Source organism: Oncorhynchus clarkii, chromosome 24, assembly GCF_045791955.1.
Source record: "Oncorhynchus clarkii lewisi isolate Uvic-CL-2024 chromosome 24, UVic_Ocla_1.0, whole genome shotgun sequence".
NCBI classification, from domain to species: Eukaryota; Metazoa; Chordata; class Actinopteri; order Salmoniformes; family Salmonidae; genus Oncorhynchus; species Oncorhynchus clarkii.
In genome coordinates, this window is record NC_092170.1 from 32191244 (window position 1) to 32218584 (window position 27341).

The window sequence follows — 27341 nt, forward strand, 5'->3', positions numbered from 1 at the left end:
AGACCTTGTCCCTGTCTAGACCTTGTCCCTGTCTAAACCTCTGCTGTTCTTACTGTGTGTGTGTGTGTGTGTGTGTGTGTGTGTGTGTGTGTGTGTGTGTGTGCAGATATCTCCCCCACCAGTCAGGGAGTGGACCACCGTCAGATCCAGAGGGAGTTAGGAGAGGTGGTCATCCACCTTCACAACCCCACCATCCTCTCCTCCTCCTCTGTCAGAGTGCAGTGGACGGTGAGTGGTTATCTCTGCTTCAAAACAGGGCTTCATGTACTGTATGCATATGGTTTATGTATTCATTTGATACCTATTGTGTATTTTGTATGTTTTAGCAAGGATTTTTTTTGCTCCAAAGTCACCATGTGGAGTGGCAAGGTCTGGAGCGCTCAGGGCTCACGGTCGATTTGTTTGGCCACTCAGCAGTGCTAATGTCCTAGCGTCCTGTAGAGGACGGACACGGCACTGCAGAGACAGAAAACAGAGAACAGACTGAAACCCTGTCAAAACTCTGTCCATCTGGTCAGGGCCAGTCACACTGGCCAGCACTGCTGCTGTAGGTCTGTCTGTCTGTCTGGTAGGAGGGGGGGAGGTTGTAGATTTGGTAGGAGGGGGGGGTTGTAGATGTGGTAGGAGCGGGGGAGGTTGAATATGTGGTAGGAGAGGGGGGATGTTGCAGATGTGGTAGGAAAGGGGGGGGAGGTTGCAGATGTGGTAGGAGAGGGGGGGAGGTTGTAGGTGTGGTAGGAGAGGGGGGGGAGGTTGTAGATGTGTTAGGAGAGGGGGGGAGGTTGTAGATGTGGTAGGAGAGGGTGGATGTTGTAGATGTGGTAGGAGAGGGGGGGAGGTTGTAGATGTGGTAGGAGAGATGGGGGAGAAGGAGAAAAGACGAGAATAAAGGAGCTGGAGAGGTTAAAGGGCAGCTAGAAGAGGTATTAGGAAGTCTCTGCTGTAAGATAGTGGATATCTTATTAAACACTGGCTCCATCTCTATCTATTCTATATTCTGTTGGGCTGAAGAGAAGAACAGTATAACTGTACACCTCACTAGTTGCATCAGACATAGTGTATTCTATAAACGGGCGTCTCAAAGTTACCATGTCTCACAGCCGTCTCCCAGTTACCATGTCTGACAGCCGTCTCCCAGTTACCATGTCTGGCAGCCCTTCTCCCAGTTACCATGTCTGACAGCCCATCTCCATGTCTGACAGCCCGTCTCACAGTTACCATGTCTGACAGCCCGTCTCCCAGTTACCATGTCTGACAGCCCTTCTCCCAGTTACCATGTCTGACAGCCCTTCTCCCAGTTACCATGTCTGACAGCCCATCTCCATGTCTGACAGCCCGTCTCACAGTTACCATGTCTGACAGCCCGTCTCCCAGTTACCATGTCTGACAGCCGTCTCCCAGTTACCATGTCTGACAGCCGTCTCCCAGTTACCATGTCTGAAAGCCGTCTCCCAGTTACCATGTCTGACAGCCGTCTCCCAGTTACCATGTCTGACAGCCCGTCTCCATGTCTGACAGGCCGTCTCCCAGTTACCATGTCTGACAGCCGTCTCCCAGTTACCATGTCTGATAGCCATCTCCCAGTTACCATGTCTGACAGCCCGTCTCCATGTCTGACAGGCCGTCTCCCAGTTACCATGTCTGACAGCCCTTCTCCCAGTTACCATGTCTGACAGCCCATCTCCATGTCTGACAGCCCGTCTCACAGTTACCATGTCTGACAGCCCGTCTCCCAGTTACCATGTCTGACAGCCGTCTCCCAGTTACCATGTCTGACAGCCGTCTCCCAGTTACCATGTCTGAAAGCCGTCTCCCAGTTACCATGTCTGACAGCCGTCTCCCAGTTACCATGTCTGACAGCCCGTCTCCATGTCTGACAGGCCGTCTCCCAGTTACCATGTCTGACAGCCGTCTCCCAGTTACCATGTCTGATAGCCATCTCCCAGTTACCATGTCTGACAGCCCGTCTCCATGTCTGACAGCCCGTCTCCCAGTTACCATGTCTGACTGCCCGTCTCCCAGTTACCATGTCTGACAGCCGTCTCCCAGTTACCATGTCTGACAGCCGTCTCCCAGTTACCATGTCTGACAGCCCGTCTCCATGTCTGACAGCCCGTCTCCCAGTTACCATGTCTGACAGCCTGTCTCCCAGTTACCATGTCTGACAGCCGTCTCCCAGTTACCATATCTGACAGCCGTCTCCCAGTTACCATGTCTGACAGCCCGTCTCCATGTCTGACAGCCCGTCTCCCAGTTACCATGTCTGACAGCCCGTCTCCCAGTTACCATGTCTGACAGCTCGTCTCCATGTCTGACAGCCGTCTCCCAGTTACCATGTCTGACAGCTCGTCTCCATGTCTGACAGCCGTCTCCCAGTTACCATGTCTGACAGCCATCTCCCAGTTAACATGTCTGACAGCCGTCTCCCAGTTACCATGTCTGACAGCCCGTCTCCCAGTTACCATGTCTGACAGCCCGTCTCCCAGTTACCATGTCTGACAGCCGTCTCCCAGTTACCATGTCTGACAGCCGTCTCCCAGTTACCATGTCTGACAGCCGTCTCCCAGTTACCATGTCTGACAGCCCGTCTCCCAGTTACCATGTCTGACAGCCGTCTCCCAGTTACCATGTCTGACAGCCGTCTCCCAGTTACCATGTCTGACAGCCCGTCTCCATGTCTGACAGCCCGTCTCCCAGTTACCATGTCTTTCAGCCGTCTCCCAGTTACCATGTCTGACAGCCGTCTCCCAGTTACCATGTCTGACAGCCCGTCTCCCAGTTACCATGTCTGACAGCCGTCTCCCAGTTACCATGTCTGACAGCCGTCTCCCAGTTACCATGTCTGACTGCCCGTCTCCATGTCTGACAGCCCGTCTCCCAGTTACCATGTCTGACAGCCGTCTCCCAGTTACCATGTCTGACAGCCGTCTCCCAGTTACCATGTTCGACAGCCGTCTCCTAGTTACCATGTCTGACAGCCGTCTCCCAGTTACCATGTCTGACAGCCGTCTCCTAGTTACCATGTCTGACAGCCGTCTCCCAGTTACCATGTCTGACAGCCCGTCTCCATGTCTGACAGCCGTCTCCCAGTTACCATGTCTGATGCCCAGTTACTCTGTCTGATGGCCTGGTACCCAGTTACTCTGTCTGACGGCCTGATGCACAGTTACCCTGTCTGACGGCCTGATGCCCAGTTACCCTGTCTGACGGCCTGATGCCCAGTTACCCTGTCTGACGGCCTAATGCCCAGTTACTCTGTCTGACGGCCTGATGCCCAGTTACCCTGTCTGACGGCCTGATGCCCAGTTACCCTGTCTGACGGCCTGATGCCCAGTTACCCTGTCTGACGGCCTGATGCCCAGTTACTCTGTCTGACGGCCTGATGCCCAGTTACCCTGTCTGACGGCCTGATGCCCAGTTACCCTGTCTGACGGCCTGGTACCCAGTTACCCTGTCTGACGGCCTGGTGCCCAGTTACTCTGTCTGACGGCCTGATGCCCAGTTACCCTGTCTGACGGCCTGATGCCCAGTTACCCTGTCTGACGGCCTGATGCCCAGTTACCCTGTCTGACGGCCTGATGCCCAGTTACCCTGTCTGACGGCCTGGTACCCAGTTACTCTGTCTGACGGCCTGATGCCCAGTTACTCTGTCTGACGGCCTGATGCCCAGTTACCCTGTCTGACGGCCTGATGCCCAGTTACCCTGTCTTACAGCCTGGTGCCAGTTACCAACTAGATTTTCCACCATTAGTCACTAACAACTTTACATTGTATTTACATGCACTCTTTACATGGCCGTGGTTTGATCTTTTTTGGGGGGTTAAATCCAACCTCATGGCAGTTTCTGGCTTGTATGTTGTTCCTATGTGTTTCTGCTTAAAGCTTGCACATTTCTGAGCCTAATGAAGACCACCTGAGCTGACAGCACATTTTATAGGAGGGATAAAAAAGAAATATCTAAAACTTTATAAGCCAGTTCTGCCTGCCTTACACAGGGATGATAATACACTACACTACACTAGAGTACACTACAGTGCACTAGAGTACACTACAGTACAGTACAGTGCACTGGAGTACAGTACAGTAAAATACGCTAGAGTACAGTACACTACACTAAATTACAGTGCACTAGAGTACAGTACACTATAGTACAGTAAACTATGGTACAGTACAGTATAGTACACAACAGTATAGTAGAGTACACTAGAGTACAGTACAGTACATTACAGTACACAACAGTAGAGTACAGTACACTACAGTACATTACAGTACAGTACACTACAGTACACTACACTAAAGTATAGTACAGTACACTACAGTACATTACATTACAGTCCAGTACAGTACACTACAGTATAGTACAGTACACTAGAGTACATTACAGTACAGTACACTACAGTATAGTACAGTACACTAGAGTACATTACAGTACAGTACATTACAGTACACTACAGTATAGGGCAGTACACTACAGTACACTACAGTACAGTACAGTACACTAAATCAAATCAAATCAAATTTTATTTGTCACATACACATGGTTAGCAGATGTTAATGCGAGTGTAGCGAAATGCTTGTGCTTCTAGTTCCGACAATGCAGTAATAGTACACTAGAGTACATTACAGTACAGTACACTACAGTACAGTATGGTACACTACAGTGCAGTACATTACAGTATAGTACAGTACATTACAGTACACTACAGTACAGCACACTACAGTATAGTACAGTACACTAGAGTACATTACAGTACATTACAGTACACTACAGTATAGTACAGTACACTACACTACAGTACAGTATCCTCTAGTTCACACCGATAGGTTGTTTTGTAAAATTCATACATTCAATAGAAGCAAATTAATTGATGATGTCAAGTTCGCTAACACGTCATCAGCAATAACTGACTTTAACTGACTGTAACTGGCTATAACTGACTTTAACTGACTGTAACTGGCTATAACTGACTTTAACTGACTGTGACTGACTGTAACTGACTGTGACTGACTATAACGGACTTTAACTGACTTTAACTGACTGTAACTGACTGTAACTGGCTATAACTGACTTTAACTGACTGTGACTGACTTTAACTGACTGTGACTGACTATAACTGACTGTGACTGACTATAACTGACTGTGACTGACTATAACTGACTGTGAATGACTATAACTGACTGTAACTGACTGTGACTGACTGTGACTGACTGTAACTGACTATGACGGACTATAACTGACTGTGACTGACTATGACTGACTATGACTGACTGTAGCTGACTATGACGGACTATGACTGACTGTGACTGACTATGACTGACTGTGACTGACTGTGACTGACTGTTGACTGACTGTGACTGACTATAACTGACTATAACTGACTGTGACTGACTACAACTGACTATGACTGACTGTGACTGACTGTGACTGACTGTGACTGACTGTGACTGACTGTGACTGACTGTGACTGACTTTGACTGACTGTGACTGACTATAACTGACTATAAATGACTTTAACTGACTGTAACTGACTATGACTGACTGTGACTGACTGTGACTGACTGTGACTGACTTTAACTGACTGTGACTGACTGTGACTGACTATAACTGACTATAACTGACTTTAACTGACTGTAACTGACTATAACGGACTTTAACTGACTGTGACTGACTTTAACTGACTGTGACTGACTGTGACTGACTATAACTGACTATAACTGACTTTAACTGACTGTAACTGACTATAACGGACTTTAACTGACTTTAACTGACTGTAACTGACTGTAACTGGCTATAACTGACTTTAACTGACTGTGACTGACTTTAACTGACTGTGACTGACTATAACTGACTGTGACTGACTATAACTGGCTGTGACTGACTATAACTGACTGTGAATGACTATAACTGACTGTAACTGACTGTGACTGACTGTGACTGACTGTAACTGACTATGACGGACTATAACTGACTGTGACTGACTATGACTGACTATGACTGACTGTAGCTGACTATGACGGACTATGACTGACTGTGACTGACTATGACTGACTGTGACTGACTGTGACTGACTGTTGACTGACTGTGACTGACTATAACTGACTATAACTGACTGTGACTGACTACAACTGACTGTGACTGACTGTGACTGACTGTGACTGACTGTGACTGACTGTGACTGACTTTGACTGACTGTGACTGACTATAACTGACTATAAATGACTTTAACTGACTGTAACTGACTATGACTGACTGTGACTGACTGTGACTGACTGTGACTGACTATGACTGACTGTGACTGACTATAAGTGACTGTGACTGACTATAACTGACTTTAACTGACTGTGACTGACTTTAACTGACTGTGACTGACTATAACTGACTGTGACTGACTATAACTGACTGTGACTGACTATAACTGACTGTGAATGACTATAACTGACTGTGACTGACTTTAACTGACTGTGACTGACTATAACTGACTGTGACTGACTATAACTGACTGTGACTGACTATAACTGACTGTGAATGACTATAACTGACTGTGAATGACTATAACTGGCTATAACTGACTGTGACTGACTGACTGACTACAACTGACTGTGACTGACTACAACTGACTGTGACTGACTATGACGGACTATAACTGACTGTGACTGACTATGACTGACTATGACTGACTGTAGCTGACTATGACGGACTATGACTGACTGTGACTGACTATGACTGACTGTGACTGACTGTGACTGACTGTGACTGACTGTGACTGACTATAACTGACTATAACAGACTATAACTGACTGTGACTGACTACAACTGACTATGACTGACTGTGACTGACTGTGACTGACTGTGACTGACTGTGACTGACTTTGACTGACTGTGACTGACTATTACTGACTATAAATGACTTTAACTGACTGTAACTGACTATGACTGACTGTGACTGACTGTGACTGACTGTAACTGACTGTGACTGACTATGACTGACTGTGACTGACTATAAGTGACTGTGACTGACTATAACTGACTTTAACTGACTGTGACTGACTGTGACTGACTATGACTAACTGTAACTGACTGTAACTGACTGTGACTGACTGTGACTGACTGTGACTGACTGTGACTGACTTTAACTGACTGTGACTGACTGTGACTGACTATAACTGACTATAACTGACTTTAACTGACTGTAACTGACTATGACTGACTGTGACTGACTATAACTGCCTGTGACTGACTGTGACTGACTGTGACTGACTATGACTGACTGTAACTGACTATGACTGACTGTGACTGACTATGACTGACTCTGACTGACTGTGACTGACTTTAAATGGCAACTGACTGTGACTGTGACTGACTGTGACTGACTGTGACTGACTGTAACTGACTGTGACTGACTTTGACTGACTGTGACTGACTATAACTGACTGTAACTGACTTTAAATGACTAACTGCCTGTGACTGTGACTGACTGTGACTGACTATAACTGGCTATAACTGACTGTGACTGACTGTGACTGACTGTGACTGACTGTGACTGACTTTAAATGGCTAACTGACTGTGACTGTGACTGACTGTGACTGACTATAACTGACTGTGAATGACTATAACTGGCTATAACTGACTGTGACTGACTGACTGACTACAACTGACTGTGACTGACTACAACTGACTGTGACTGACTATAACTGACTGTGAATGACTATAACTGACTGTAACTGACTGTGACTGACTGTGACTGACTGTAACTGACTATAACTGACTGTGACTGACTATGACTGACTATGACTGACTGTAGCTGACTATGACGGACTATGACTGACTGTGACTGACTATGACTGACTATGACTGACTGTGACTGACTGTGACTGACTATAACTGACTATAACTGACTATAACTGACTGTGACTGACTGTGACTGACTGTGACTGACTGTGACTGACTGTGACTGACTGTGCCTGACTTTGACTGACTGTGACTGACTATAACTGACTATAAATGACTTTAACTGACTGTGACTGACTATGACTGACTGTGACTGACTATAAGTGACTGTGACTGACTATGACTGACTGTGACTGACTATGACTGACTGTGACTGACTATGACTGACTTTAACTGACTGTGACTGACTGTGACTGACTATAACTGACTATAACTGACTTTAACTGACTGTAACTGACTATGACTGACTGTGACTGACTATAACTGCCTGTGACTGACTGTGACTGACTGTGACTGACTATGACTGACTGTAACTGACTATGACTGACTGTGACTGACTGTGACTGACTATAACTGACTGTGACTGACTATGACTGACTCTGACTGACTGTGACTGACTATAACTGGCTATAACTGACTTTAACTGACTGTGACCAACTATAACTGACTATTAATGACTATGAATGACTGTGACTGACTTTGACTGACTGTGACTGACTATAACTGACTGTGACTGACTATAACTGGCTATAACTGACTGTGACTGACTGTGACTGACTTTAAATTGCTAACTGACTGTGACTGCGACTGACTGTGACTGACTGTGACTGACTGTAACTGACTGTGACTGACTTTGACTGACTGTGACTGACTATAACTGACTGTAACTGACTTTAAATGACTAACTGCCTGTGACTGTGACTGACTGTGACTGACTATACCTGGCTATAACTGACTGTGACTGACTGTGACTGACTGTGACTGACTTTAAATGGCTAACTGACTGTGACTGTGACTGACTGTGACTGACTGTGACTGACTGTAACTGTGACTGACTGTAACTGACTGTGACTGACTATGACTGACTGTGACTGACTATAACTGACTGTAACTGACTTTAAATGACTAACTGCCTGTGACTGTGACTGACTGTGACTGACTGTCCAGAACATTTCTAAATCAATATTCACCTTTACCAATATACAATATGATGTTTGTCATCAAGTCTCTCTCTGTACCTTCAGCCTGTCCTGTCCCCTGATGTGTGTATGTCAGTTAGTATGAGAGGCGGCACTGTCACCCTGATTCTAGACTACAGTTCTCAGTAAGTCAGGAAGAAAATGGCCGGGCTGTTCTGGGCGCCCTTTTCTAGCCCCCTCTAACCAGGACCAGACTCTCAGGAACCTCTGGGCTATGATCTCATGGTGCATTGCGGGTTCCACATATCGCTGAAGCTCCAAATGGATCCGCTCCACTGGCCACACACAGACGGAGGGATGGAGGGATAGATGGGTGGATGGGCCATTTGATGAGTTAGCACTCCGGTCCCCACTAGCCAGCCAGCCAGCCAGCCAGCCAGCCAGCCAGCCAGCCAGGGACAGCCACGTTAGTTAAACTGGCCTAAAGCAACAAATGAACTGTCTATTGATAATGAGTTCCAGAATGATGAAGAGAGACTTTCCACTGTAGAGTAACTCAGAGCACCTAAATAGAGTCAAGCTGACCAGTGTGTCTGTGTGTGTGTGTATATGTGTGTGTGTGTTGTCTTCTCCCCTGGCCACTAGGTGGAGCAGCAGTCTCAGTACATCCAGGGTTATAAGGTGATGTACCGAACCTCTCCAGAGGGGCATCAGAGGAGTGACTGGACTGTGTTTGAGGTGAGAACCCCAGGGGAGGACAGTACTGTGGTACCCCAGCTCAGGAAGGGAGTCACCTACGAGTTCAAAGTTCGCCCCTTCTTCAACGAGTTCCAGGGAACAGACAGTGAGGTCAAGATAGCCAAGACTCTGGAGGAAGGTGGGTGGACATGTCTGTCCGTGTGTGTGTTTGTGTGTGTATGTGTTTGTCTTTGGAGAGCAGCTTGTGAAGAATTGCCAGTCCATGTGATTAGTGGTAGGACTCATTAGCACCTGGGTTTCCTAGCAGTTCACCACCAGACCACTCTCTCACAGGACCTATACAGAACCACTCTCTCACTGGACCTATACAGGACCACTCTCTCACTGGACCTATACAGGACCACTCTGTCACTGGACCTATACAGGACCACTCTCTCACTGGACCTATACAGGACCACTCTCTCACTGGACCTATACAGGACCACTCTGTCACTGGACCTATACAGGACCACTCTGTCACTGGACCTATACAGGACCACTCTCTCACAGGACCTATACAGGACCACTCTCTCACTGGACCTATACAGGACCACTCTCTCACTGGACCTATACAGGACCACTCTGTCACTGGACCTATACAGGACCACTCTCTCACTGGACCTATACAGGACCACTCAGTCACTGGACCTATACAGGACCACTCTCTCACTGGACCTATACAGGACCACTCTCCCACTGGACCTATACAGAACCACTCTCTCACTGGACCTATACAGGACCACTCTCTCACTGGACCTATACAGAACCACTCTCTCACTGGACCTATACAGGAACAGTCTCTCACTGGACCTATACAGGACCACTCTCTCACTGGACCTATACAGGACCACTCAGTCACTGGACCTATACAGGACCACTCTCTCACTGGACCTATACAGGACCACTCTCTCACTGGACCTATACAGAACCACTCTCTCACTGGACCTATACAGGACCACTCTCTCACTGGACCTATACAGGACCACTCTCTCACTGGACCTATACAGGACCACTCTCTCACTGGACCTATACAGAACCACTCTCTCACTGGACCTATACAGGAACAGTCTCTCACTGGACCTATACAGGACCACTCTCTCACTGGACCTATACAGGACCACTCTCTCACTGGACCTATACAGAACCACTCTCTCACTGGACCTATACAGTAACAGTCTCTCACTGGACCTATACTGGACCACTCTCTCACTGGACCTATACAGGACCACTCTCTCACTGGACCTATACAGAACCACTCTCTCACTGGACCTATACAGAACCACTCTCTCACTGGACCTATACAGGAACAGTCTCTCACTGGACCTATACAGGACCACTCTCTCACTGGACCTATACAGGAACAGTCTCTCACTGGACCTATACAGGACCACTCTCTCACTGGACCTATACAGAACCACTCCCTCACTGGACTTATACAGAACCACTCTCTCACTGGACCTATACAGAACCAGTGGCAAACAGGCAACCACTTGTAACTTAACAACAAACACTCCCAAACCAAACAACCTGTCCTGTGTCCCGAGTTTGTCTGTGACCTTTGCGACTCTGCATGTGTGTGAGAACAACAGCTGTTCCCAGCAGACGTTGCGATTAAAGGATCATATTATGTCCTGTGGTGTTTTCTGCGTGTTATGGCCAGATGTTGTACTGTTTGAAAACGTCCTGTGATACCCAGAGGTGGGTGAACCCAAATGCTACTTTCAAATCAGTGCTGTGCTAATCAAATCAAATCAAATTGTATTGGTCACATACACGTGATTAGCAGACACGCAGTTATTGCGAGTGTAGCGAAAATGTTTGTGCTTCTAGCTCCGGCAGTGCAGTAACATCTACCAAGTAATATCTAACAAATATCTTTGTTGATAGGTTGTGATTGTTTGATTGTGGAAATCTTCCGGGGTTTGGTTGCATCCCAGAGTGAAGCATCATGATAGTCATGTGGAATGAATGAGAGAGGAGCTGACTGAAATAAAGATAGTTTGCCAAAATGTGTGTGTGGGTGTGTGTTTTCATTTCTCCCTGTTGCTTTTGTGGCTAATTCTGTTGCTAATTGTTTTCAGAGTTCAAACACGATGCCCTCACTCCCAGAAATGCGTGATTTCATTACAGTGAATCAGAACGAGATTAAGAGTGTTATGCTGTGTGTTGTCATGATTAAATCACTTTAGTTATGCTCATCAGTGTAGAATCAACACACACCCCTCCAAGCGTAAACATTGTAATCATCGTTCTCCTTGTTTGAGAAAACTGTGATGTTCTTTTATTTCCTCAAATACTTTCTCTGAACAAAGAAAAACAGTCATTTTAGTACAGACACCTAGTGAATAGAGACAGTCCGTGACTCTGTTATTTCTGTTCTCTTCTGGATAGGATCCATTTATGACAGCAGTAGAAGTGAGGAGAGAGCAGACAGTGTGTGTTACTGTTGATGGTGTATTACATTAACGTGTTATTGTGTCCATCTGTCTGTCCCCAGCTCCCAGTGCAGCCCCTCGTGGGGTTACCGTCTCAGAGAGCGGGGACAATGGGACCGCCATTGTGGTCTCCTGGCAACCGCCTCCAGAGGAGGAGCAGAATGGGGTGGTCCAGGAGTACAAGGTGAGAACACTGTCAGGGCCTCCCAAATTCCCCCTACATACTCTGAGAGTGGTCAAAGGTAGTGTACTGGGGTACAGTAGTGTACTAAGGTAGTGTAGGTAGGATATATCTACTATAACAACATGTTGGTCTGTAGGATATATCTACTATAACAACATGTTGATCTATAGGATATAACTACTATAACAACATGTTGGTCTGTAGGATATATCTACTATAACAACATGTTGGTCTGTGGGATATATCTACTATAAAAACTTGTTGATCTGTAGGATATATCTACTATAACATCTTGTTGATCTGTAGGATATATCTACTATAACAACTTGTTGGTCTGTAGGATATATCTACTATAACAACTTGTTGATCTGTAGGATATATCTACTATAGCAACATGTTGGTCTGTAGGATATATCTACTATAACAACTTGTTGGTCTGTAGGATATATCTACTATAACAACTTGTTGGTCTGTAGGATATATCTACTATAACAACATGTTGGTCTGTAGGGTATATCTACTGTAGCACCATGTAAATATTTGTAGCACAGAGTGAGACAAAGGAGATACAGACGGTATGATAATGGTATGATGATAATATGTAATGGTATGATACATAGGTAGAGGTTATCTTCTTCCTTTGTGCCTAGTGATCTCAGGTGTAGAAGTGACAGTAGGATGTTACTGTGTGTTGGCGGTTGGAAATGGTTGTGAAACAGTGTCATCTTGTGGACTAGATAGATGTATACAATGTCTGAGTTGTCCTGGAAGGCTCTCTCTATTCCTTAGTGCAGGGGAATTCAACTCTTACCCTACGAGGTCCAAAGCCTGCTGGTTTTCTGAAAAATGGGAGGGGGGAGGCAGGGGAATTGCCCACTGGGCACAGATGTAATTTCAACGTCTCTTCCAGATTGATTCAACATAATTTCATTGAAATGACGTGGAAACAGCATTGATTCAACCAGAGTGTGCCCAGTGGATGGCTTCCAGGTCCAGATTTCAATTTGAGGGCCTTAGTAGATTATTATTATTCAGTAGTAGGCTACTCAAGGTCTAGACTACCTGATGTATTATCTATACAGCCATACATTATAGCCATACATTATAGCCCTATATTATAGCCATACGTTATACCCATACATTATAGCCATACATTTTACCATACATTGCAGACATACATTCTAACCATGCAATATACCAATACAGCATAGCCATACAATGTATTCATACATAATAGGCATACATTGTATCCATACATTGTACCCATACATTATAACAGCCATGCATTATTGCCATACATTATATCCTTACATTATATCCATACATTGTATCCATATATTTTATCCCTGCATTACAGCCATATATTATATCCATGCATTGCATCCATTATATCCTTACATTGGATCCATACATTATAGCCAAAGATTGTATCCATACATTATAGCCCTACATTAAAGCCATACATTATAGACATACAGTATAGCCATACATTAAATCAATATGTTAAAGCCATAAACTGATCCATACATTATTGGCATACATTATATCCAGTCATTGTAACCATGCATTATAACCATACATTATATCCTTACATTATATACATACATTGGATCCATACATTATAGCCCTACATTATAGCCAAAGATTGTATCCATACATTATAGCCCTGTATTAAAGCTATACATTAAATCCATACTTTACATCCATACATTATATCCATGCATTATATACTTACATTATATCCATACATTACAGCCATAATCTGATCCATACATTATTTGCGTATTATATATCCATACATTATATCCTTACACTATATCCATACATCCCTCTCCTCCATACACCCTCCTCTCTCTGCACTCTCCTCCACACCCTCCTCCCTCTGCCCTCTCCTCCTCTCTCTGCCCTCTCCTCCACACCCTCCTCTCTCTGCCCTCTCCTCCTCTCTCTTCCCTCACCTCCACACACCCTCCTCTCTCTGCCATCTCCTCCACAAACACTCCTCTCTCTGCCTTCTCCTCCACACCCTCCTCTCTCTGCCTTCTCCTCCACACCCTCCTCTCTCTGCCCTCTCCTCCTCTCTCTGCCCTCTCCTCCACACACCCTCCTCTCTGTGTCCACACATGAGTATGCTTTTTATTGCACCCTCTCTGCGGCCAGCACACTCCTCATATAACATGCTGTGTGAGGACGGCCATTTTAATTGGAAAGGGTTTTTTTGTCACAGGGAATGTAGTTTAGTGATGGAAGGGGAGATACTGCACAGTCTGTTAAGCCACTGTTCATTTTCCAGGTAAATGTTTTCTGGCGATACGGTTTAGAGTAATTTCATGGTTGTTAAATCCGACGCGAGGAGCGTTCCTCGGTCATTACTGCGTCTCGTCCCTAGCGGCACTTCTTCCAACCGCAATTCCTCAAACAGCCACACAGGCTTCTGGGGCTTTCCAATACCTACCTACCTACCTACCTACTCACTCACTCACTCACTCACTCACTCACTCACTCACTCACTCACACACTCACACACTCACACACTCACACACTCACACACTCACACACTCACACACTCACACACACACACACACAAACACAAACACACACACAAACAAACCTCAAAACCAGGTCTGCGTGTGAGGGTTGTTATCTTATGGGAGGGGGGTGTTGGATGTTGGGGTTAGCCAGGTTCAAGATGTTGGGGTTAGCCAGGTTCATGATGTTGGGGTTAGCCAGGTTCAAGATGTTGGGGTTAGCCAGGTTCAAGATGTTGGGGTTTGCCAGGTTAAAGATGTTGGGGTTTGCCAGGTTAAAGATGTTGGGGTTAGCCAGGTTCAAGATGTTGGGGTTAGCCAGGTTCATGATGTTGGGGTTAGCCAGGTTAAAGATTTTGGGGTTAGCCAGGTTAAAGATGTTGGGGTTAGCCAGGTTCATGATGTTGGGGTTAGCCAGGTTAAAGATGTTGGGGTTAGCCAGGTTCATGATGTTGGGGTTAGCCAGGTTCATGATGTTGGGGTTAGCCAGGTTCATGATGTTGGGGTTAGCCAGGTTCTTGATGTTGGGGTTAGCCAGGTTCAGGTGTTGGGGTTAGCCAGGTTATAGATGTTGGGGTTAGCCACCCTCACGCTGAGGTGAATGTATGAAGCTCTGTGTGACCCTGGATTGAGTTAGCCTGAGAGAGCCCTGGATTGCGTTAGCCTGAGAGAGCCCTGGGTTGAGTTAGCTAGAGAAATCCCTGGCTTGAGTTAGCCTGAGACAGCCCTGGATTGAGTTAACCTGAGAGAGCCCTCTCTCCTCCTTGTGAGTTGCTGCCAGCCCTGAGCTGCTGCTGCAGTAGGATTATGGAGGTGATTACTAATCCACACTTTGTTTTTCATGGGGTTAGGGTTCACTCACTGAGGCAGGGGGTTATGGCTACCACAGATAGTACTGACTCTGTGTGGAACACACCCCAAAAAACAGAAAAATGTGTCCCAGTGTTTTTATATGTGGAATACTAGGGTGGAATAGTTCAATCTGCACTGTATGCTGAAATGTTGCTTTAGCATCAACCAGAAACTTGACATACTTGTCACACCACCATCAGAACACAGTTATAAGGTCTTCTCTTCCTCTGTCCTGTCAGATCTGGTGTTTGGGGAATGAGAGCAGATACCATATCAACCGTACGGTGGACGGCTCTACCTTCTCCTTGCTGATCCCCATCCTGGCTCCAGGGATCCGTTATAGTGTGGAGGTCGCAGCCAGCACTGGGGCAGGCCAAGGGGTCAAGTCTGACGTCACCTTCTTCCAGATAGGTGAGTGGAGGAGAACTCTGGTCTGCAATTCTCTGCAGGAGTTCCCAGTATGATTATTCCTCCTCGGGTGGAAGAGGAGGAAGAGGAGGGACATGTCCTTCTTCTATGTGTCCTCACTTGTTAACTTCGTACAGCGTGGATTCGTTCCCCACCTTCTTCAACCGCAACGGCTGGAATATAGTCAATGGACATTTTGTAGTATTAACTTCCCTTTAATCTCAGTCTGAAGAGCACACTAATCCACGTTTTCAGTTGTCATATGAATGGAGTATTATATCGTTCCATTCCTTCGTGCCCCTGCCTGCTCTCCTGTTCTGTCCAGAACAGTGGTTAGATGTGTAATTGATTACCGTACCAATTATATCCACGTCAGCCCTCATATACAATCCTTGATGAGCATGACTGACAGTGACACTCATAGTGATCATAATGACGTGTTTAGCACTCTGTCAGTGTACAGCCTCAACGGTTTTCACCTGACTGACAGTGACACTCATAATGATCATCTATTTTAATGCCGTGTTTACCACTCTGTCAGTGTACAGCCTCAACGGTTTTCACCTGATTGACATTGTGACGAAACGTTACATGAGATTCCTGCTTGGCCGCCCCACCCTGCTGTGATCTGCTCTGCTCCGTTCTGTTCTCCATTCAAGGAGGCAATGTTCTAGTGTTTAAGAAGAGCAATCAACCAGGAACTTTAGCACAAGTGTGTGTTTTGAGATGGCATGTTTTTATTTAACCTTTTATTAACTTGCCTGTCAAGATCACGGTACTGGACGCCAGTCAGTCCTGCCTTTACATCCTTACACAGGATCCATTATAGCTACATGGGATGAATATAATACAGTCTTCCCTCTTATAGCCCAGGCTATTTAAGGTCCTACGTTAGAATACTCCACAGATCTGAGCTGCCACAAATCTGCTCACGGTAAAGGAGGAATAAATGATAACAACATGAAACAGCAGTGCAGAGTGCTTGGTAGAGGGGCAGCTGTGTGTCTGTGTGTGTTAAAGTGGGCTGTGATGGGCATGGAGAAGCAGGAAGCTGTGACTGATACAATTTCTTTCACTTGAGGACTTCCATCGGCGCCTGTTGAGTGTAGAAACGCGCCTGCGGGACCAGCGCTTCACCCTAATGCATTTGTCACACTTTGGGCTTGTTTGTGTCATGGCACAGCAGCCCAGATACCTGTAAAGTCCCTGAGGATTGTTTAGTCACATTCGTACTCTGCTTCCCTCCTCAGAGAAACAGGCATTAAATCCACATAGTGATGGGGGAGGAGAGATGAGAGAGAGAGGGAGAGGGAGAGGGAGAGAGAGAGAGAGAGAGAGAGAGAGAGAGAGAGAGGGAGAGGGAGAGGGAGAGGGAGAGAGGGAGAGAGGGAGAGAGGGAGGGAGGGAGGGAGGGAGGGAGGGAGGGAGGGAGGGAGGGAGGGAGGGAGGGAGGGAGGGAGGGAGGGAGGGAGGGAGGGAGGGAGGGAGGGAGAGGGAGAGGGAGAGAATCTTTGGGAGATCCGTTTGCCTCTGACAGAGTGAGTCTGTAAATATTAAAGTGGTTGCAACATAAAACAAGAGAGAGAGAAAAAAGAGATGAAGAAAGTTAGAAACCAAGTTGAACATGAAGAAATTGCTTAGGGGAGACAAATGAGCACTCTTTCATGTGAGGCATGGGAGAGAAACACAGAGAGACTAGACACATGAAGAAAACAGGCCTTTGTAGTGTGATCACTTGTTCTGACGGCTCATTTTGAGTAGTACAGAAGTAGCAACAGAAAGACATACCCAAGTTGCACATTCAAGTGCTATAGTGTGCTAATGACTAGTACTATGTTTATATTAGTACTACTGTGACCTCATTCGGTGTAATAATAACTCATAGAATATTGCTCAGTGTGTAGTCATACTTCTTTATGTCTTCCTGGGTGTGTGGAACATTCCAGGTAGTGTGCTTCCTGGTTCAACTCTGATACGAATAGATCAGGTTTAAATCTCCTGGGTTGAGACCTTTTGTCTATTCATCTTCTATTGTTGACTGGGCTCCGTTCTGGGCTCGGTTCTGAAAGCCTTTTATAATGCAGCGAGCCCGCTCCATCTCTGCAGCTCCACAGCCCAAGCCCAGCCGTACACTCATCTGCAGAGAAGAAAGAAGTCTTTTGTGTCCGAAGAAAAGAGAACGTTCATATTTCTGCCCTTTGCTGACTTCATTTAGCTTTTTCTACCCCCTCCTTCATATCTTTCCCCGTTTCAGGCTTTTCCACTCGTTCTGAAGTTTTGCAGCGGTCTAAGGCACTGCATCTCAGTGCTAGAGGTGTCACTGCAGACCCTGGTTTGATCCCAGGGTGTATCACAACCGGCAGTGATTGGGAGTCCCATAGGGCGGCGTCGTCCGGGTTTGGCCGGGGGAGGCTGTTATTGTAAATAAGAAGTTGCTCTTAACTGACTTGCCTGGTTCAATAAAGGTTAAATAAACATTTTAAAATGATCATGTTAACAATAACATGCCCTTTCTTCTCTTTCTCCTTTCTTTACTGCTTCCCATTTTCTCCCTTTTTCCTCCCTTGTTCTTTCCTCCCTTGTTCTTTCCTGTGCACGTTCCGCCTCTGACACTCGACCTGCTCTCGCCCTGTCATTCCTGACCGTCTCCCTTCATTCCTCCTAATCCATTCTTTGCATCTTCACCATCTCTTACTGTCCCCTCTCTGCCTTTTATCCCCATTCCATCACTGTCTCTTTCCTCTTCCTCTCATCTCCTCACCCTGTACCCCTCTCCTCACCCTGTACCCCTCTCCTCACCCTGTACCCCTCTCCTCACTCTGTACCCCTCTCCTCACTCTGTACCCCTCTCCTCACTCTGTACCCCTCTCCTCACCATGTACCCCTCGCCTCATCCTGTACCCCTCTCCTCACCCTGTACCCCTCTCCTCACCCTGTACCCCTCTCCTCACCCTGTACCCCTCTCCTCACTCTGTACCCCTCTCCTCACTCTGTACCCCTCTCCTCACTCTGTACCCCTCTCCTCACCCTGTACCCCTCTCCTCACCCTGTACCCCTCTCCTCACCCTGTACCCCTCTCCTCACCCTGTACCCCTCTCCTCACCCTGTACCCCTCTCCTCACCCTGTACCCCTCTCCTCACCCTGTACCCCTCTCCTCACTCTGTACCCCTCTCCTCACCCTGTACCCCTCTCCTCATCCTGTACCCCTCTCCTCACCCTGTACCCCTCTCCTCACCCTGTACCCCTCTCCTCACCCTGTACCCCTCTCCTCACCCTGTACCCCTCTCCTCATCCTTTACCCCTCTCCTCATCCTGTACCCCTCTCCTCACTCTGTACCCCTCTCCTCACCCTGTACCCCTCTCCTCACCCTGTACCCCTCTCCTCACCCTTCTCTCCCCTTCTTTTTTCTCTTACCCTTTCCTATTCCTGCCCTCTCACCTCTCACCTCCTCCCCCTCCACCATCCCATCCTCTCTACCCCTCTCCTCTCACCTCCTCACCCTCCACCATCCCATCCTCTCTACCCCTCTCCTCTCACCTCCTCACCCTCCACCATCCTCTCCTCTCCTCTCCTCTTCTCACCTCTCACCTCTCACCTCTCACCTCCTCACCCTCCACCATCCCATCCTCTCCTCTCCTCTCCTCTCCTCTCCTCTCCTCTCCTCTCCTCTCCTCTCCTCTCCTCTCCTCTTACCTCTCACTTCCTCATCCTCCACCTCTATTTCACCCTTCTCAAATTCCATCCTCTCTCCCCCTGTAGACTCATCGGGGCGTATGACGGAGGGTGTGTTGGAGCCAGAGAACACCCTGTCCCAGCAGATCAGTGAGGTGGTGAAGCAGCCGGCCTTCATAGCAGGGATAGGAGCGGCCTGTTGGATCATCCTCATGGTGTTCAGTATCTGGCTCTACCGACAGCGTAAGAAGAGGAGTGGCCTCAGCACTAACTACGCAGGCATCCGCAAGGGTCAGTACAACATGCCTCATCTAATGGCAGCACACTGGAATCACGTGCTCAAAGTGTCCTCAAGCACTGATCTAGGATCAGGTTAACAAACACCAAATGGAATAGTTAATAGGATGAATAATAGAATAGCTTGTCTTGTATCAGTGATTAAGGGGCATTGTGTGATTCCTACTAGTACTCCATCCATGTAGGGACTCTCATCTGAGCTCTCAATTGCAGCCCTCCATCCCCTCCGTCTCCCCAGTAATCCCTCCGTCCCACCCATCAATCCATCCATCCCTCCGTCTCCTCCATCTCCTCAGTCCCCCCAGCAATCCCTCCGTCCCACCCATCAATCCATCCATCCCCTCCGTCCCCCCAGAAATCCCTCAGTCCCCTCCATCCCCTCCGTCCCCCCAGAAATCCCTCAGTCCCCTCCATCCCCTCAGGAATCCCTCCTCTCATATGAAAGTCTTGCATCATACAGTGCCATTTGAGTTGAGGTGAGGTCTATCATCTGAAAATAGTCCCTAGTACTTTGAGAAAGTTAAAAGCCCTTGAACATCTGCAGGTAAAAAATGGACCTGTCTCCTGCAGTGATGTCGTTCTGTTCTGTTTCATATTTCCCTCTCTCTGATCCTGCCAGGGTGTTTTTGTGTGTGTAGTTCTTCTTTTGAAGTGCATCTTCCGGTCCCACCAGTTTCTGTTAGCAGTTCCCACCTGAATGTGTCTGGGAAGACAGAACAATCTGCTACGACGAGCATAAATCAAGGAGAAACTAAAAAATGTTAAGCTTGAAGTATACTTTTATAATAGTTTTCAGTGAAAGCCTTTGATGCAAATGACTGTTAGAGTTTGAAACATTGTGCCATACTTTTGCATGAGATTCCTTACCATACCACTGTGTTTTTCATTCTCTATCCAATGCTCTGTGCTCTCTAGGAGAGGACAAGGCTTACCTCACCTGCAGTGGGTTTACCTGTTTACCTGACAGGGTTCAGTACATGCCAAACCTCTGCCCATAATAGTTGAAGGATATAAAGGCTCACATTTCTGTGCTGCCTGGTTTAATATGTGGCTGGCTGCAGGCGATGCAGCTGCTGCCTGCCCCATACCCTCCCCAAACCCCTACCTCCTTCTGCTGGGCTCAGGTACACTGTTGACTGCCAGGGTCAGGAGAGGTCCACCATTCAACATAGAGACACGGACAATATACTGGTTTAAGTCTGAATCGATCTCTGTCATACTGATACTCTGCCTATTGGGAGTCATGGAAACCTGGATTCATCTAGAAACTCTGTCCTTGCTTTGGAAAACCTTTGTTTCTGGCCTTGGTGGTTCATACCTTGGAGCTCTATCATAGTTGAACATTAATATGGGTTTATAGTGAACATACTGGAGTTACTCTACTTACAGCAGAGGCCTTGATTTGCATAAGGATTAAGGTCTCTGTGTATATGTTGGATGCTGACTGCATTGTGTGCTACAGTAGTGTGATTAAGTTCTGCTCTGTGTTGCTATGGTGAGACAGATGATGAGGTCCCAGGGTTGGTCATCTTCATGGGAAAGGATTGTGTGGTGTGTTAAAAATAAATCAGTGCCCACATGTTATGCCCACATACAAGGCTTTTAATACAAGAACAGCCTGACCTCAAGGGTCATCAGTTTCAGCCAATGAGCAGTCATTTTGACTGCAACGTTCTGACAGTGTAATACATATATTCAATATATGCTTTCACAAAAATAATATTTTGGTTGTTAGAATTAGAATATAAAGATGCCTTTTTTCAAAGAAAACAATAGCATTTTCATTAGTTTATGTTACTGTAGAATATCTGTTGCCGGGTACTCAGGTGTAAAGTCACTGATATCAAAGGGCAGTCAGAGCGGAACTTGTAGCCACACAGTAGGACCTCTGAAGACTTGGTGAGAACAGTAATCTGCTGTGCCCGGAGGCTGGAGAGAGAGAGGCTACTGTAGAGACTGAGGCTGGAGAGAGAGAGACTACTGTAGAGGCTGAGATTGGGAGAGAGAGAGGGGCTACTGTAGAGGCTAAGGTTGGGAGAGAGAGAGAGGGGCTACTGTAGGAGCTGAGGTTGGGAGAGAGAGAGGGGCTACTGTAGAGGCTGAGGTTGGGAGAGAGAGAGAGGGGCTACTGTAGGAGCTGAGGTTGGGAGAGAGAGAGGGGCTACTGTAGAGGCTGAGGTTGGGAGAGAGAGAGGCTACTGTAGAGGCTGAAGTTGGTAGAGAGAGAGGCTACTGTAGAGGCTGAGGTTGGTAGAGAGAGAGAAGCTACTGTAGAGGCTGGGGTTGGGAGAGAGAGAAGCTACTGTAGAGGCTGAGGTTGGTAGAGAGAGAGAAGCTACTGTAGAGACTGAGTTTGGTAGAGAGAGAGGCTAATGTAGAGGCTGAGGTTGGTAGAGAGAGAGAGTGGCTACTGTAGAGGCTGAGGTTGGGAGAGAGAGAGAGGGGCTACTGTAGGAGAGGAGGTTGGGAGAGAGAGAGGGGCTACTGTAGAGGCTGAGGTTGGTACACAGAGATATGCTACTGTAGAGACTGAGGTTAGTAGAGAGAGAGGCTACTGTAGAGGCTGAGGTTGGTAGAGAGAGAGGCTACTGTAGAGGCTGAAGTTGGTAGAGAGAGAGGCTACTGTAGAGGCTGAGGCTGGAGAGAGAGAGACTACTGTAGAGGCTGAGATTGGGAGAGAGAGAGGGGCTACTGTAGAGGCTGAGGTTGGGAGAGAGAGAGAGGGGCTACTGTAGAAGCTGAGGTTGGGAGAGAGAGAGGGGCTACTGTAGAGGCTGAGGTTGGTAGAGAGAGAGGCTAATGTAGAGGCTGAGGTTGGTAGAGAGAGAGAGGGGCTACTGTAGAGACTGAGGTTGGTAGAGAGAGAGAAGCTACTGTAGAGACTGAGGTTGGTAGAGAGAGAGGCTAATGTAGAGGCTGAGGTTGGTAGAGGGAGAGAGGGGCTACTGTGGAGGCTGAGGTTGGGAGAGAGAGAGAGAGAGAGGGGCTACTGTAGGAGCTGAGGTTGGGAGAGAGAGAGGGGCTACTGTAGAGGCTGAGGTTGGTACACAGAGATATGCTACTGTAGAGGCTGAGGTTGGTAGAGAGAGATGCTACTGTAGAGGCTGAGGTTGGTAGAGAGAGAGGCTACTGTAGAGGCTGAAGTTGGTAGAGAGAGAGGCTACTGTAGAGGCTGAGGTTGGTAGAGAGAGAGAAGCTACTGTAGAGGCTGGGGTTGGGAGAGAGAGAAGCTACTGTAGAGGCTGAGGTTGGTAGAGAGAGAGGCTACTGTAGAGGCTGAGGTTGGTAGAGAGAGAGAAGCTACTGTAGAGACTGAGGTTGGTAGAGACAGAGGCTAATGTAGAGGCTGAGATTGGTAGAGAGAAAGGGGCTACTGTAGAGGCTGAGGTTGGTAGAGAGAGAGGCTACTGTAGAGGCTGAGATTGGTAGAGAGAGAGGCTGCTGTAGAGGCTGAGGTTGGTAGAGAGAGAGGCTACTGTAGAGGCTGAGGTTGGTAGAGAGAGAGAGGCTACTGTAGAGGCTGAGATTGGTAGAGAGAGAGGCTGCTGTAGAGTCTGAGGTCGGTAGAGAGAGAGGCTGCTGTAGAGGCTGAGGTTGGTAGAGAGAGAGGCTCCTGTAGAGGTTGAGATTGGTAGAGAGAGAGGCTGCTGTAGAGGCTGAGGTTGGTAGAGAGAGAGAGAGAGAGAGAGGCTGCTGTAGAGGCTGAGTTTGGTAGAGAGAGAAGCTGCTTTAGAGGCTGGGGTTGGTAGATAGAGAGGCTCCTGTAGAGGCTGAGGTTGGTAGAGAGAGGCTGCTGTAGAGGCTGAGGTTGGTAGAGAGAGAGAGAGGCTACTGTAGAGGCTGAGGTTGGTAGAGAGAGAGGCTACTGTAGAGGCTGAGGTTGGTAGAGAGAGATGCTACTGTAGAGGCTGAGGTTGGTAGAGAGAGATGCTACTGTAGAGGCTGAGGTTGGTAGAGAGAGAGGCTACTGTAGAGGATGAGGTTGGCTCCACACACCTTTAAGGAGCCCTTCCTTCTTCCAGATTAGCCGAGCAGTGCATCAGTGTTTCCTCACATTAACTCTGTAACTCTCTGAGCTCATGTGGGCACAGCAGGCAAATATGTCTTTCTCTCTCTCTCTCAACCCCCTCTTTTTGCTCTTTAAAACCACAAGAGGCCATGGTCTTTGTTGGAACTGGTAACCAAGAATGTTTTGAGAAGAGAAGAAGAGGATAATTGCAACCACATGAAGCAACAAGCTGCACTCAGTGTGAAGTGGGTTGAATTGGAGTTGTGGAGAATTGGAAGAGGAGATATAGGTGTGTGTGTGTGTGCGTGTGCGCGTGCTCGTGTGCGCCTGTGTTTGTTCTTGGGTGTGTGCGTGGGTCTGGTGGGTCTGTGTGACATTAGTAACACCACCAAGATGTCTCATCCAGCCAGTGAATAAATTGTCTGTGATGGTCTCTTGTCTCTGTGGTTATTTGATTGATTTCAATCATGTTAATATTTCTCACGAGCACCTTGCATGCCAAGTGTCAATCTCTCTCCTCTTCAAAGTCGAAACGCAAACAGATAAAAGATTCCAAACGGACCAATCTATTCAGCTGCTCTGAGCTTCAAGGGGAAAAGAGCAGGATTCCAAACAAGAGGAAATAATTGCGGCATTAAAGGGACATTTGAAAGGTTGTGTTTACATAAATAAAAGGAGCTGAAGAGGTGAGGACCGCTGTACATCAGTGATAGCTACTGTGCCTTCAGAAAGTATTCATACCCCTTCATACCTATTCCACATGTTGTTTTGTTACAGCCTGAATTCAAAATGGATAAAACATTTCTCACTCATCTACACACAAAGCCCCATAATGACAAAGTGAAAATATGTTTTTAGACATTTTAGCAAATTTGTTGAAAATTAAATGCAGAAATATCTAATTACAAAAGTAAGTATTCACACCCCTGACTCAATACTCTGTAGAAGCATCTTTGGCAGTGATTACAGCTGTGAGTCTTTCTGGGTAAGTTTCTAAGAGCTTTCCACACCTGGATTGTGCAATATTTGCCCATTTATTATTTTCACAATTATTCCAGCTCTGTCAAATTGATTGTTGATCATTGCTAGACAACCAGTAGATTTAAGGCAAAACTGTAACTCAGTCACTCAGGAACATTCACTGTCTTCTTGGTAAGCAACTCCAGTGTAGATTTGGCCTTATGTTTTAGGTTATTATCCTGCTGAAAGGTGAATTCATCTCCCAGTGTCTGGTGGAAAGCAGACTGAACCAGAATTTCTTCTAGGATTTTGCCTGTGCTTATCTCCAATTTATTTATTTTTCATCCTGAACAACTCCCCAGTCCTCCACGATTACAAGCATACCCATAACATGATCCAGCCACCACTATGTGGAGAGTGGTACTCAGTAATGTGTTGTGTTGGATTTGCCCCAAATGTAACAATTTGTATTCAGGACAAAAAGTTGTTTGTTTTGCCAATTTTTTGCAGTATTACTATAGTGCCTTCTATGCTAACAAGATGCCAGTTTTGGAATATTTTTCTGTAGAGGCTTCCTTCTTTTCACTCTGTGATACCTAGTCAGTTGTACAATTGAATGCATTCAACTGAAATATGTCTTCCACATTTAACCCAAGGTTGGGAACAGTGGGTTAACTGCCTTGCTCAGGGGTGGAAAGACAGATTTTTACATTGTCAGAGTAACTCAAATGTTGTTGATCCATCCCCATTTTGCTCCTATCACAGCCATTCAACTCTGTAATTGTTTTAAAGTCACCATTGGCCTCATGGTGAAATCTCTGAGCGGTTTCCTTATTCTCCGGCAACTGAGTTAGGAAGGATGCCTTTAACTTTGTAGTGACTGGTGTGTTGATACACTATCAATAGTATAATTAATAACTTCACCATATTCAAAGGGATATTCAATTATTCTGGGGTGAATTGAAATTGGCAACAGCAAAAACAACAACTAACATGTACTTAATAAAAATGAATGACATTTTTTTAATATATAAATAATAATAATAATCCAACCAAATACATTTTATAAGAGGATAAGCAAAGATAGAGAAAATTGAGTCATTGAACTAATTTGAAGTTGGGTTTTAATCTCCTCCTATCTTGTTTGAAGATGGAATGGTACACTTCCATATGAGTATTAAGCAGCTTGTTGTGATATGAGGTGTAATGGATCATGATGAACGGACATCAAAACCGTCGGGCAAAATTACGTTCAATGGTGAGACCAACCCATTCCCACAAATGTTTAATGTTTAATATGTGCTGCCGGTTACTGCTGATGGATTGAGCACGGTGCTTAACAATGCCTCCAAAATGGGTTAAATTGGCCAATGATCAGATACATACTGTATATACATTAAAATACTCAGATCTAATTCTGTACTAGTCAGGATTTGAAACATTGTAGTGGTGTTAGAAGATTTAGAGAGAGGAAATGGCACCAAAAGAGAAGGTAACTAATCCTGCACTAAACAAGACTTGAATCACCAACATGTTCAACCTTTTCCGGTAGAGCTCTTAGTCCCTGGCAAGGTGTTGGACAAGTAATGTTACAACACAGCATGTCATGTTTCAAAACATCTCAGGATGATGTGTTTCAATACTCCAGCAAAGTTAAGGTTTGTCTCCTTCAAGTTAGTTTTGTTACAAACACAATGAAGAGAGCCCTGTTGTGTGTATCTCATTTGATTCAAGAGGAATTCACATGTTGCTATTTTATATTAATGGTGTTTTTCTCTCTCTTTCCTCTTTCTTGGGCCTCTGCTTCAACCTACAGTGCCATCCTTTACCTTCACTCCTACAGGTAAACACTCCTGATAACTCTTGATTTAATTTCATAGCACCTTCTCTATAAAATCTCATAACAGTCTGCCTTTCAATACAAGACTGCACACACTGAGTCACACAGTGATGTCCTGAACAGCTCCAGCAGTCATTCTGCTCAGTCAGTCGGAAGAGACACTCTTTAGTTAAAAATACTAAGCCACAAGAAAGGGAGCAGTGTGGTGTCAGGTTTAAAGAACTATAACAGAGATGTTTTACCAACTGGTGCAGGCAGTGCGTTCAGAGGTAAGCACTTAAAGAGGAGCGAGCCGTGCCATCCACGAAACTGTTACAACTGGCGGGGACTTGATCAAAGGGCTGCTGCTGCCCGCCTCTCTGCCTCTGATGGCATTTAGGATGATGACACTTCTCCAGTCACACGGACCGATTAGACAGAGCTGTGGACAGGGAGAAAGGAGCGACTGAGGGTAGATGTGAACTGGACTGACACGGACATAACAGAGCACTCTCTTTATCTCTCTCTCTCTCTCTCTCTCTCTCTTTCTGTGTGTTTATCTCTCTCT

General features: G+C 46.4%; 1 protein-coding gene across 1 annotated transcript in view; it reads left to right on the forward strand.

The window, feature by feature from the left end:
- Positions 1–27341, forward strand: part of LOC139382474 (roundabout homolog 1-like) — a 111268-nt gene that overhangs the window by 40154 nt on the left and 43773 nt on the right. The window contains exons 11-16 of the mRNA XM_071126550.1: positions 107–228; positions 9515–9746; positions 12105–12226; positions 15846–16017; positions 19776–19979; positions 26771–26797. Of these exons, the coding sequence (XP_070982651.1) occupies positions 107–228; positions 9515–9746; positions 12105–12226; positions 15846–16017; positions 19776–19979; positions 26771–26797 (879 nt within the window). The remainder of the gene's footprint in view (positions 1–106; positions 229–9514; positions 9747–12104; positions 12227–15845; positions 16018–19775; positions 19980–26770; positions 26798–27341) is intronic.